General features: G+C 46.4%; 1 protein-coding gene across 1 annotated transcript in view; it reads left to right on the top strand.

Annotated features, from left to right (window-relative positions):
* Positions 1 to 1704: 1704 nt before the first annotated feature.
* CPXM2 (carboxypeptidase X, M14 family member 2) overlaps positions 1705 to 13310 on the top strand; it is a 357136-nt gene continuing 345530 nt past the window's right edge. The window contains exon 1 of the mRNA XM_069239134.1: positions 1705 to 6350. Coding sequence (XP_069095235.1) covers positions 5957 to 6350 — 394 coding nt within the window. The 5' untranslated portion in view covers positions 1705 to 5956. The remainder of the gene's footprint in view (positions 6351 to 13310) is intronic.

The following is a 13310-nucleotide window of genomic DNA, read 5'->3' on the forward strand; positions in this document are numbered from 1 at the left end:
CCTGTTACAAGGATAATTGCACGATTGCCGATATACTTCAGCGTGGGTGAACTGTTTATTTCTTTTGTCTCTCCCCTTCGTGCTCCATGGCGGCCATGGCCCTCACAGCACTCACAGTGCCAACTCCATCGGTGGTATTGGAGCGCTGGCCACATTGTTCACACTGTTACCTAATCAGAGTCATTTCTTTTGGCTCTCCCCTTCAAGCTCCATAGCTTTCCTAAAAACACATATAATTGATGAATGGTGTACTAAAAAATGCAGAAATCTGCAAAGCAGTTCTCCGAGCACTGCGGGAGAGATGATACTACAATATTCACTGCACTTGGGAAAAGTACCCCCATAATGCTTTGCAACCATTCTTATAAAAAAAAAATGTGCCCATAACCTAGCCTGTGGTGGTCCTAGAACCACCACGAAAATGTTCAGCTTGACACACTCTTTCTCTTTATGCCATCTCTGGGTCCCCACACTAAGTTAGTGGGGACCCCAAAATAATAATCCCTCCCACCATTCAGTCCTTTTTTTATTTTATTTTGTTTTTTTAAGGTCTCTTATGGCAGGAACTTTTGTTCTATAGTTTGGAGTGGTTTGTGTTCTAAGGGCCTTAGTATTGCAGTAGGCCTGCTAGGCCTGAAAATGGGTAGCGCACTATGCCCTTTAGGGGCTAAATATGTAGTTGTATTACATTATTTTGTGTCATTTTATTTTCATGTGATTACGCTCTCTAGGGGTTAATTATATGATTACATGACCATGTTTCTTACGATTGTGCTTGTAGAACCTCTTGCCATTTGTATCTGTTTTACAATGCCACATGCACTTCAAAGAAGCCCTTTTCTCCTTAGACATGGATGTTTATTGTGACAACAGATGCTATCTGCCTTTGTTAAGACAACAGATATCTGCTTTAAATGTATTTTTCACTAAGACATTGATGTGTGCAATCCCTTTCTTTATATGATAGAATCTAGGTAGATCATCTCATTTGCTCACAATCACAGAGGTGTTGTGCCGGGACCTAACAAGCATTGACAAAGCCACAGTTCTCTTCTTAGAAACCATTGGTACTATCATTGCCTTTTGTTCCTGCTGTGGATCATGGGCATTGCCTACTTTGATAATGATTTGTAGGCATGCTGTATAGCAGTATGGCTGCTCTGCAGCATGGTTGAAAATAATAATAATAGGACAATTATGCATCCAGCGCTAAAGCACTTTAGCAAAAAGAAAAGCGCATTAGCCCTGGCTGCACCATATTGCTTTTTAAAATTAGTTTTAGCCACGTTGTAAAACATCGCCACTGCTGTACAGCATAGTTATAAAACATTGACAAAGTAAGTAACTCACGTAGACAAGAGATATTGGCTTTGCCAATACTTGTTACTGGTATCTGCTTCACTTGCAATAATAACTAATTATTTTGCAGGTGTTACTTTCTACTGAGGCCAGGGTTCACAAGAGCAGCTGCGACCCCTGGCAACTCGTAATGACTTCTGAATCCCTCTATACCTTTCTCTTGGCTCTCCGCTATTCCTTCCTCTGTCTATAGCCTCTATAGTTTATGTCTCTCCCTTTAATTTCACAACACCCTCCTTCTGTGACCCTGTACCTCCCCTCTGTATATCCCGGTCCCTCAGTCTCTCTACCCCCTCTCCATCGACTTGTCTCTTCCCCTGCTTCCTGCCCTCTGATATTTATGGCTCAGCGGAGAGTGCGGGTCCTGTTCCTGCCAGAACGAGCGAGCGGCCCTGGAAAGAATCAAGAGAGGAAGCTGAACCAGGCCAAGAGCTTTCCTCCAGCTCCCAGGCAACCCCGCCTTTCACCGCAGCCTCTCTAGTGCTGTCCCCTTCCCGAGACTTTATCTCACCTCTCCTTTTCTACCCCTTCATCCGACGCCCTCCTTCTCGTCCATTTTCTTGCTGTTCACCTTTTCCCTTATTTTTCCATTTCCCCAACTCTACCCCGCTATCTTCCTTTATTTTCCTTTTATCTCTTTTATCTTACATTTTTTGCATACATTTCCTATCGCGCCCCATGATGTACTTTCCCTCTCTGCTGCTTTACCTGTCTGTGTCTTTGTCTATTTTTTTTCTCTCTAGCTCTCTCGTTTATGCTGTGTTTTGGTCTCTGTTTCTCCCCTGTTCTTTCTCTCTCTCTCTTTGCTTCTCTCGACCTTAGGCACTCTCTCTCTCTCTCTCTCTCTCTCTCCCACTCTCGTTCGCAGTCTTTTTCTCTCACACTTCCTGTTTTTCTCCTGATCTCTCTGTATTTCTCTGTCGCGGTCTCTCCCTGTCAGTATTACGAATCTCTTGGTGCCTTTGTCTTTCTATTGTCCATCTCTCGCTCTCTTTTTATTCTCACTTTCTCATACAGTCACACGCTGTGTGTGTCTCACCCACACACACTTCTTTTTTCTCTTCCCTCCCTCTTCTCGATTTCGATTCCCTTCACTGTGGCTGGCGCACGCTCCGCTGGCATTTCCTATTATTCACAAGTTTTGCCGGAGTCTTCTAAGTGTTATAGATTCCTCTCCGCCTCTATTCTATTTTGGTCGTCTCTCCCCCTCCTGCGCCCCCTCTCCCCCTCCTCTTTGCCCCTTCCTGGCTCTTAACTTCTCGTTACTTTTATCTGATGATTTAAAGTTTTGGAAGTTTTTCCCAAGCAGTGGCAGACCCCTCCTGCCTCCCGACACTGGATGCCTGAGCCTTCCGGCCATACCTCCCCCAGGCGCTCTCCCCGTAGACACAGGATCAGTCTGTCTCGGCAGAGCATTTTCAGTCTCGAGAGGACAACGTGTCTCAGCCCCAGGAGGATATTGTTGTCCCTGTAACCCTTGGGGGATTGTGTTTATCCCAGGAGGACATTCTGTCTCTATTTCTGTAGGGCGGTTTGTGCGCGAAGAAACAGATGTGACTGTCTCTCTCCCAAGGCAGCAGCCTGTCTCTATTCCTGGTCACCTATTCACTTGCAGTGGTGAATACACAGCTGTCTAGAGAACCCGGATAGTTCTGCGCTTGCGCATAGGAGCGCTCTCCTTCGGATATTTTCACACTTCGGATCCGGTCTCTTTCAGCTGCAGGATTATTGGCTGTGTGGGTTACACCTCAGGACTGAGAGGACTCTGATTCCGTACAGCTCACCCGCTCCAAGGATTCAGGAGCAGTCTCCTGACGCCACTTGCGGATCGTCAAGGGAACCGTAGAAACTCCAGGCTGGCGAAGCACCTGGGTGCAGCGGCCCCTCCAGAAGGACTCTATTAATGCCTGCCTTGGGAAGCTCTGCATATCTACCTTCCTCTAGAACACCCCCTCCTTGTTTCTCGGCTCAGTCCCTCTCTAAACCTGTGTCCAGAAGCAGAACGATTATCTGTCCCGTTTCTAGTTCAGTCTCTCGCTACCCAATCCCGAGAATCCAGTTCTATTTGCTCCGTCTCCGTAAGCAATTCCCCTCCGTCTCTTTTCTTTAGAAGGATTGACTTTACCCCTGTTTCTAAACGCATCCTCCTCCCCGTGTATAGCTAATACGTGGAAGGCATTTCTGACCACCTGGGCCCCTCTCTCCTGTTTCCTTCTCTCTTTCTCTCAAGCTCTCACTTTCTCTCGAGGCTTGTCCATGGAAACAGGGGCTATCTAGCACGTGTACTGAAGTCTCTCTCGAATTCTCAGCAGGATCTATTATCTCGTTACCAGAAACAGTATCTACCGACCACTGTGCTCAAGAGGACTACCCTTTCTCCTGTGTCTGAAACCAGCACCCTCTCTCTTCTTTCTCTTTCCCTCACGCACCTGTTTCTAGAAATGCCGTCTGTGCGCTGTGCTTGGAATCTACCTTTCTTTACCTGGCTCTAAACCAGCCTAGCTCCTTTTTACTTATCCAGGAGCAGTTTCTCTCTATCACAGTCTCTGTAAGCAGTGTCTTTGTACACAGACTCTAAGGTCTACAGTGTGTCATGTCATGCTACCGTCCTCACAATTAGCAGTGCCTCGATTCCTTGCCTCGTCTCTAAGCACATTCTCAGTTTACACCCTCTCTTGAGCTGTCTCTCTTAACATCTGCCATCGTAAAACCAGGCCTTCATTTTTTTATGAGCAGCCCCTGCTTACCCCTGGCACTGTTCCTCTAAGTACTTTGGTCTACATCATCTCTATCGACACCGTTAGCCTTTCTTCCAGAGAAGGATCTCTTTCCCCTTCTTTAGAGACGGCCCCATTGCTTCCAGAAAATGATACATTTACCACACTGTATAAAAGCAGCCTCTCTCCAGGCCTGCCTCTAGAAGCAGACTCTGACCCCACGTGTCCATATGTCGTATAATTCCTCTCAATAAAACCGTATTTACTCCTGTCGCTAGCGCCGTCTATGTTAACCCCTTTCTCTGCAAAAAGGCTGATTTTACAGAGAAGTCGTCTTTCTTTTCTACCCGTCTCTATTGCTGTCTCTACACAGGCCTCCCCAGGACTGTTTCTTTGAACCGCATCTACACACCACTGTATGTTGCGTTCATCTGCTACTGTGTATCACTGGAAAAAGAAGCAGATTAGCTCGAGACCGGATGCCTTCTGGCACCTGGATGAAAACCCGCCGTTCCTGTCAGTTGTCAAAGCTGTCTGTAGCTCCAGTCAGGGAGAAAGACTTCGGCTGAAGCTTGTGAAAGAGCCTGGGTTTGCTGACTGCCGGGACATCTAATGTCGCCCTCTGGATGCACCCCACTCTCTCTCAGACTCTAGTCGTGATTCTAGACTCACTCGGGAGCGGCATTTATAACAGTCTCTACCTAGAGGGTCCAGAACCGTCTTTCGACCTTGGATCTACTAAAGCCTCTAGTCTTAGACTTCACATTGCGCTACACACCTGGAATCTGTAACGTACTTTGCTCCCAGAATCCACAGCAGCGTCTGCACTTAGACCCCGGACAGTCTATTTCCTGGAACCCATTAGTCTCCATAATTTGACTTTTAGTAGTGTACTTCTTGCATACAAGTGGTCTCATTGCTAGAATTTCTCTAGTGTCTCTGTTCTTGGATTTGACGTGGTGGTCTCTTTTTTTAGGGTTTGATCACCATCTTTCCAATTGGATTTCCCCAGCAATATATGTTATTGGCTTTCTCCAGCAGTTTCAGGTTTTGCATTACTCAGCAATCTCTGTTCTTGGCTTTCTGCAGCATTCTCTGGTCTTGGATTGCCCATCAGTCTCTGGTCTTTTATTTCTGTAGCAATCTCTTTCGAAGATTTCCCTCAGTCATCTTTTTCCTTGGATTTCCCAGCAGTTTCTGATCTTGGATTTACCCTCACCCATCTCTGTTCCTGGATTCCCCTGTAGTCTCATTTTTGGATTGCACAACAGTATCTGTCCACGGATTGCCTGCATGGTCTCTGCCCTGGCTATCTCTTTCCTGGATTTCTACAGAAGGTTCTAGCCCTGGACTTGCCCACCTGTCTTCGGGTGTCCCTGGATGTCACCAGGAGCTTCCAGTGATAGTTTTATAGGGCCTACTCCCCACCATGTACATACCAATGCCCCTCTAACCAGAGTTACCAGCAGTCAAGGGGTCTTTTTTAAGGTTAAATTTAGATCTCCTGCTGGAGTCAAATACCCAGGAGTCTCTGGTGTGAATAGCGAGTCAGGGTGCATAATTAAGTCCTTTTCCAGCAGCTAGAAGGTCTCTATTTGGATCGCACTGACAGGGTAATCTCTGGGGATACGATTGCAGAATAAGAGGTCTCTGCTGTGATCTCAGAGGTCTCTTCTGAGATCATAGAGGCAGTTTCTATTGTAATACAGCTAGGAAATCTCTTTTTTACAAAACTAGGTGATCTGTACTGGAATCACTGGGGTGTTTTCTGCTAGTATAACACCCTCAGAGCATCTCTGCTGGCATAGGTTACAGCAGCCCGAGAGTCTCACTGAGACAGAACAGGTGTTTCCCTTTTAAGTGACACCTTTGCCCAGAAGATGGGGGGCTATGGGTTGGAAGGGTTTCTATTGCTTCTTGGGGTTCTGACTGCACCTTTGTTATCAGAGAGGGCCCGGCTAGTACTGCCAGGGCACACAGATTACTATCTTCAGGAGACCCCAACTCAAGAAGACCACTACACCTTCCCAGACTCAGAAGAGCCAGGCACACCAACGGGTCCGTGGGAGGAGGGCAGACCTAGTGGAGGAGAGATGGAGGAAAGAGAGCAATGGGCAGAGGTGGAGGAGGGCAGACCAGTGGATAGTGAGCGAGAGCCAGAGGAGAGGGGCGAGGAGGAGGAAGACTGGAAGATCCATCCCTCCAGCAAAGAGAAACTGAAGAAAGGAAGCAAGAGCAACAAGAAACTATCCAAACCACACCAGGAGAAGCCAGGTGAGTACCTAATGCACAGAAAAGTTTTAAAGCATGGGTAAAGTGGGCTATTGTCTGGGGACCGGATCTTCCAATGGCCCCCTACTAAAATGATCAGAACAGACAAAAGTTCCAAAATAGTAGGAATGTGAATAAATAACTGATTCTTATTAGGTTTTGCGTGAGACAGATGACCACCCGTTCCTTGCTTACTATTCCTTGGCTTCCTTTGTACTCTTCTTTGCTAGTTTCTGATTGGTCAGCACATTCTGGTTACACTTTCTCCTTCTTGGTATGGAGCATGGACCACATTTTGAATGGTTCTGTTTGATTAGTATCCTTCTGCTGCTCCTACTAGGATTAATGTACTTTTTTCCTTCTTCCACCATCATATTTGTTGTTGCTTGCTCGACCATTACTGCCTCAAACATCGGTATGCAAACCACCACCATCTACCATCACCACCCAACCACCCCTACCACCCTTTCCCCACCAACCTAGCAGCACCCGATCACCTCCATCATTCCACTATCACCCTCCCCAACCTACCAACTCCTCCAGCTTAGCACCACCACCACCCTACCACCACCAGAACCACCACCTCCTACCACCACAACCCTACCACCATTTTACCACCCCTAACCACCACCCCAACTTAACCAACACCACCCTAACCACCACCACCCCATCGCCCTATCATCATCACCGTCAGAACTCTACCACCACCACCCTACCACCACCACCATCACCACTACTTCACCCTTCCACCACCCCTACCACCACCACCCCTAAACACCACCATCAACAACCACGACCCCCATCACCACACCATCACCCCAAAGACCATTCTTCCACCCTACAACCACCATTACCCTACCACCACCCTAATGACCACCACCACCTTAACCACCACCACCGTCCTCTAACCACCACCCTACCACAACCAACTTCACCATAACCAGTAACCCTAATCACAACCACCCCAACCACCTCCACACTATCCTAGCCAACACCACCACCAACCCCCTAACTACTACCATCCTCACCACCATCCCCTTAACCACCACCCTCCAACCTCAACCACCCTGGCACTCCTGTGCTACCCCACCCTACCACTACCCCATACCACCATGCTACTCACCACCTTAACCACCACCCTAACAACCACCAGTCTACACTTCATCACCCTACTCTCCACCTTAACTGCCACCATAGTCACCACTACTACTAGAACCACCCCCTGACCATCACTGGCCTAAACACCACCACATTAACCACCACCCTAACCATCACCACCAACCTGACCACCACCACCACCTTATCTACCATCATCCTAATCATCACCACCCTTACCAACCTACCACGACCCTACTACCACCAACCTGCCACCACCCCTTCAACCACCTCCTACTACCACCATAAAAACCACCCCCAGCACTACAGTACCCACCACTCTAACCACAGCCATCACCCTTACCCCCAACAACCTAACCACATTTACTGCCAACCTAACCACCACCCCCTAACCTAACCGCCACACCCTAACCACCACCCTCCTAATCTCCAACACTTTAACCAGTGCCACAACCCTACCCTAACCACCACCCTCCTCTAACACCACAACCACCCAAAACACCACTAACCACATCCTCCTAACCATCACCATAACCACTTCCACCTTCACTACCATCACCACCACCATTCTCCCACCAGCACCCTAACACCACCACTATCACCACCCTAAGCAGCACCATCCCAACAACTGCCACCACCCTGAATACCACCATCCTCACCACATTACCCCCTCATCACCATCACATCACAACCACGACCCTACCACTCCCACCCTCACCATCACCCTCATCGCCACCCTCCTCACTACCCTTACCACCACCACGTCACCACCTTCACCACACTTACCACCCTCACAAACACCACTACCTTCACCAACCTTACCACCATCATCTTACTGCCACCACCCTCACCACCCTCAGAACCCTCACCACCACCCTCAGCACCATCACCCTCACCACCACCCTTATCTTCTCCACCACCACTCTCATCATTACTAGCCTCACCTTCACCACCCTAACCATCAAAACCCTTTCACTGAACATGGCTGTTAATTTCTGTAGAAGCTCTACTTTTTAACAGCCATTTTCAACTCATTACTTGGCTGTTGTTTTCAGAGAAACTTGTGGCCTATGTTTGCATTTGTTTACTCTCGAGTAACTTGTTCTTACCTGAAACTATGCTTCTATGTATCTAGTAAAGATAAGTCATATAAAAGATTAATAAACATTTACATATTGTCTAAAGCTATATATCGACCTGTTGCTTTTATCTAAAGAAATCAATATCTGAATGTTGAGAAGGGTCTCTATGAACAAATGCTGCTTTTTACCCTAGTGATTGCTTCCTGGACAGATTCACAATTGCATAAACTTCATATTATATTGCCTTGTACACTTTAATTTTCATGCAGTGGTAAAAGAAAATGTAGTGTTCATCGCATTATGTGGCATACTTTTTTATTAAGCAACCTACAAACGCAGTCAATCCTACCTCGAAGACTGGTTGTGTGAGCTTTTTTTCCTCTTCCTGTGTTCGTCCTTTCTCTTGAACATGGCCTCATTACTTTTGTTCTTCAGCAGCTTACTTTTCAGACACTCCTTTTTTTTTTTTTTTGTCAAACACTCTATGAGAATGCATGTTTATTCCATCTGTCTTCCTCGCACGCTTCTCTCCACCCCTCCTCCACACTCAATGTTGCTCTCACCCATGTGCTTCTTTCCATGCCTTCTGTGTTGTGCTTGCCATTGTGTGCTTCTCCAGTGCATAGCTTTCCCGCCCATGTGCTTCTACCATGTTTCACACTGTGCTCTCTGTCTATTAAGTGCTTATTTCCCCTGTGCTCCATATTGCTGTCTCTCGTCAGTGTTGTGTATGTCTCCCTTCACCCTCCATATTGCTTCTGAAACCGTCCTCTGTGATAATTCCACTCACCTCTGCCCTCCATGTTGCCTTCAGCCCCATTCTCCTTGTTTGCCTCACCAACTTTATAAAAAAAAATACACTGGCACGACCCTTGTTTTTAATTTCCCAATCCAACTTGGATCAGTAGATAAAAAAAAAAAAATAACCTGTACATTTTGTAAGCATGTGCATGCATGGTGCATGCAACTCCAAAATAAAAAAGTGTGAGAAATAGGGTCTCTTACTAGCAGTAGTTTGCACCCTGTCCAGTTAGGGACCCTCACTCTAGTCAGGGTAAGGGAGTCACACAGCTAAGATAACTCCTGCTTACCCCGTTGGTAGCTTGGCACTAGCAGTTAAGCTTATCTCAGAGGCAATGTGCAAAGTATTTCTGCACACACACATACACACACATACACACAGGAACACAGCAAAAACACCACAAAAGTACTACACACCGGTTTAGAAACATAGACAGTATTTATCTGAATAAAACAAGACCAAAATGACTAAAATCCAAAATACACAAGCAAAGATATGAATTTCCAAAGATTAAATCTTATTATGGCACTCAGAAACAAAATATAAACAAAATATCTCCAAATGGAGTTATCACAACGTGTTGACAAAGTCGTCTTCAACAGTACGGTGCCACTTGTGATGAAGTGTGGGACGGTCAAAGAGGTATAATACTTTGCAAAACGAGTAAACAAAGACGTTGCAATGAGTCAGGGAGGTGAGGTGTCGCTGGAGCAAGTGTGGCATTGGATCCTTGCTGCTATCGGGGAGATGATGTACATCGATGGCGAGGTGTTGATTCCTTATGACAAGGCGGGGTCAGTGAATTCAGCAGGTCAAAGACACGATGCATCGACTTCGTGGTGTTGCGATCACACCACAGGGATCACGTGTGCTGTGGCAGAGTCTGGTGTCACGGACGTTGGTGACACGGCACCTGGGAGTCACGTTGGGGCGGGACTTCAGAGGCACTACGGCAGCGGGACGGTGGCATCAGTTGCTGCACTAAGCAAGGACCACAGCTCCAGTGCAGACAGCAGCACGGAGTCAGATGGCTGTGCCAGTTCTAAAGTCGATGTGCTTGCTTCTTCTTGGTTACTCCAGAACTCACTACCAATGGCCCAGGAACTGTATTTGGTACCACTAGGCAAGTCAGGATTCTCAGCAAGAGAAGTAAGCTCAGTTCAAGCCCTTGGAGAACCTTGGAAAGCAGGATGTTGAAAGCAAAGTCATGTCTTTTCACTCCATTGACAGAAGCAGTAAGCAGCAGGCCAGCACAACAAAGCAACAGGCAGAGTGGCAGTCCCTCTTATGGCATCCAGCTCTTCTTTCTGGAAGAATGTCCTCAGTCCAGAAGTGTTCTAACTTTGTGGGGTCAGAGGTCCAGTATTTATAGCCATTTCTACCTTTTAATTAGGCAAACTTCAATAAAAGTATTTGTAGTGCACAAGACTCTGCTTTTCCTACCCTGGCCTCAGATAAGCTTCAGGGGGTTGGAGACTGGTTTGTGTAAGGACAGACACAACCCTATTCAGGTACTAGTGTCAACTCCTCCCACCACTCTAGCCCAGAAAGACCCATCAGGATATGCAGGGCACACCTCATCTCCCTTCGTGTGACTGTCTAGAGTGAATCCACAAGCAGCCCAACTGTCATCCTGACCCAGACATGTATTCCACAGCCTGGCAGAGGCATAGAATAGTTTAAGCAAGAACATGCCTACTTTCTAAAAGTGGTATTTTCAAGTTTACACTTTAAAAACCCACTTCACCAAAATATATATTTTTAGATTGTGAGTTCAGAGACCCCACACTCCACATCTCTATCTGCTCCCAATGGGAAATTACACTTAAAAGGTATTTCAAGGCAATCCCCATGTTACCCCATGGGAGAGATAGCCCTTGCAGTAGCGAAAAACGAATTTAGCAGTATTTCACCATCAGGTCATGTAACACACACAAGTACAAGTCAAGTCCTACCTTTTAAATACATGGGGCTGCATTGGGCCTCCCTTAGGGGTGACTTACATGTTGTAAAAGGGAAGGTTTGTTCTTGGCTGGTGGGTGCACTTGCCAGGTCGAACTGGCAGTTCAAAACTGCACACTCAGACATTGCAGTAGCAGGTCTGAGACATACTTACAGGGCTACTCCTGTGGTTGGCACAATCAGTGCTGCAGGCCCTCCAGTAGCATTTGATTTACAAGCCCTGGACACACATGGTACACTATACTAGGGACTTACTACTAGTAAATCAAATATGCCAATCATGGAAAGACCAAACACCAGTACCATTTAGACAGAGCGCTTTTGGACTTTAGCTCTGGTCAGAAGTGGTAAAGTGCCCAGAATCCTTAAGCCAAAAAAAACTAAATTCAGCACAGGATCAAAATAAAGAGATCAGTAGCCAAAAAGACAGGGAAACCACACCAAGAGCTGATAGGTCTAACACCCTCTTTTCTTGCTTACTTTTCTCTTTCTACTGCTCTGTGTTCTCTTGAATACAAATAGCAACAATTAAAGCAACAAGGTTTTGAATTAAGTGAAAAGCGGTAATAAATTAGAAGTTATTTCATATTAGGGGCCCCAAATTATGCTTTGCCTGAGGCAACCAAAGGTCTCTGTCAATACACTGGAACAAACAGTGTGAAGCTCAGGGTGACAAGAGAGGAATCCTTAAACGAGGGCAACAGTAGAGGGGAGGGGGATGAGAGTCCATGAATGAGTGGTAGAGGCAGCCCCTGCTTGAGGTAAACAGGAGAATAGGGCAACACGAGCCCATCAGTAAGGAGCATCAAGTGCAAGAGTGAAACAGATGTACGTATTTAAAAGTCACAACTACTGTGAAAGTGAAGAACTATTAGAAAGTTTGGAAAAAAAACCTAGAATTAAAAGTAAAGAATCGAAAGAGAAAAAAACATTCTCATAGTATTGTTCCACCAGCTCTGGCAGTGAAGTGACCTTTTTTAAGGTAAACATAACCATGCGATCAGGAAATAATGCTGTAATTCACAGTTCAAGAGTCAGAGGCTGAAGTGGGCTTACCGATTGACCCATGCTGACGTGGATGTAGCCAAATTTAAATGGCCTTAGTGTCCCTCGGCCAATCTCTGCTGAGAAGCAGCCCTCTATACAAGGTTCGAGCTAAGGATACCAAGTGACCCATTAAAAATCAATATATAGACCCCCTGCCTATAGTGACGGCCAGATTGCATTACCAGATGAACCCACACAGCACCGTATTTTTTTTTTTACAAATAACAAGAGCTAAACACATTTTAAACAGACTTTAAATGTATTCACCTTGTGCATCAACATGCCATGCTCTAACTGCTGACAGTCATTTTGCAGCTGGAGCTGGTGGCATGTGTAAGCCAGTGGCGGTCAGTAGCTTTAGAAGGGAGGGGGGGTGGACGGGAAGCACACACACACTCACTCTTTCACACTCACACGCATGCACGCCTGCACATCCATTAACAACACTCATAACATTCAAACATGCACGCACGCACCAAACATTCATTTTACAAAGATCACACACACACACACTCATTTTTTCACACACACACGCACGCACATCTATTAACAACACTCATAACATTCAAACATGCACGCACGCACCATTCATTTAAAAAAATCCCACACACACACTCATTCTTTCACACACACATGCACGCACGCACATCCATTAACAACACTCATAACATTTAAACATGCATGCATGTACCAAACATTCATTTTAAAAGATCACACACACACACACTCATTCCTTCACACACATACGCATGCACGCACATCCATTAACAACACTCATAACGTTCAAACATGCACGCACGCACGCACCAAACATACCTTCAGCCCGCAGGTGGATTGGGTCAGTGAGACTGCTGACCCCACCCTACTCTGTGACGAAGTGTCACTTAAACCTGAAGCGCCCAAGCCGCAGTCAATGGGTGACGCTTTCCTCATTACCCAGGCAAGGGCCTCGAG

The sequence above is a fragment of the Pleurodeles waltl genome, chromosome 6, assembly GCF_031143425.1.
Source record: "Pleurodeles waltl isolate 20211129_DDA chromosome 6, aPleWal1.hap1.20221129, whole genome shotgun sequence".
Taxonomy (NCBI): Eukaryota; Metazoa; Chordata; class Amphibia; order Caudata; family Salamandridae; genus Pleurodeles; species Pleurodeles waltl.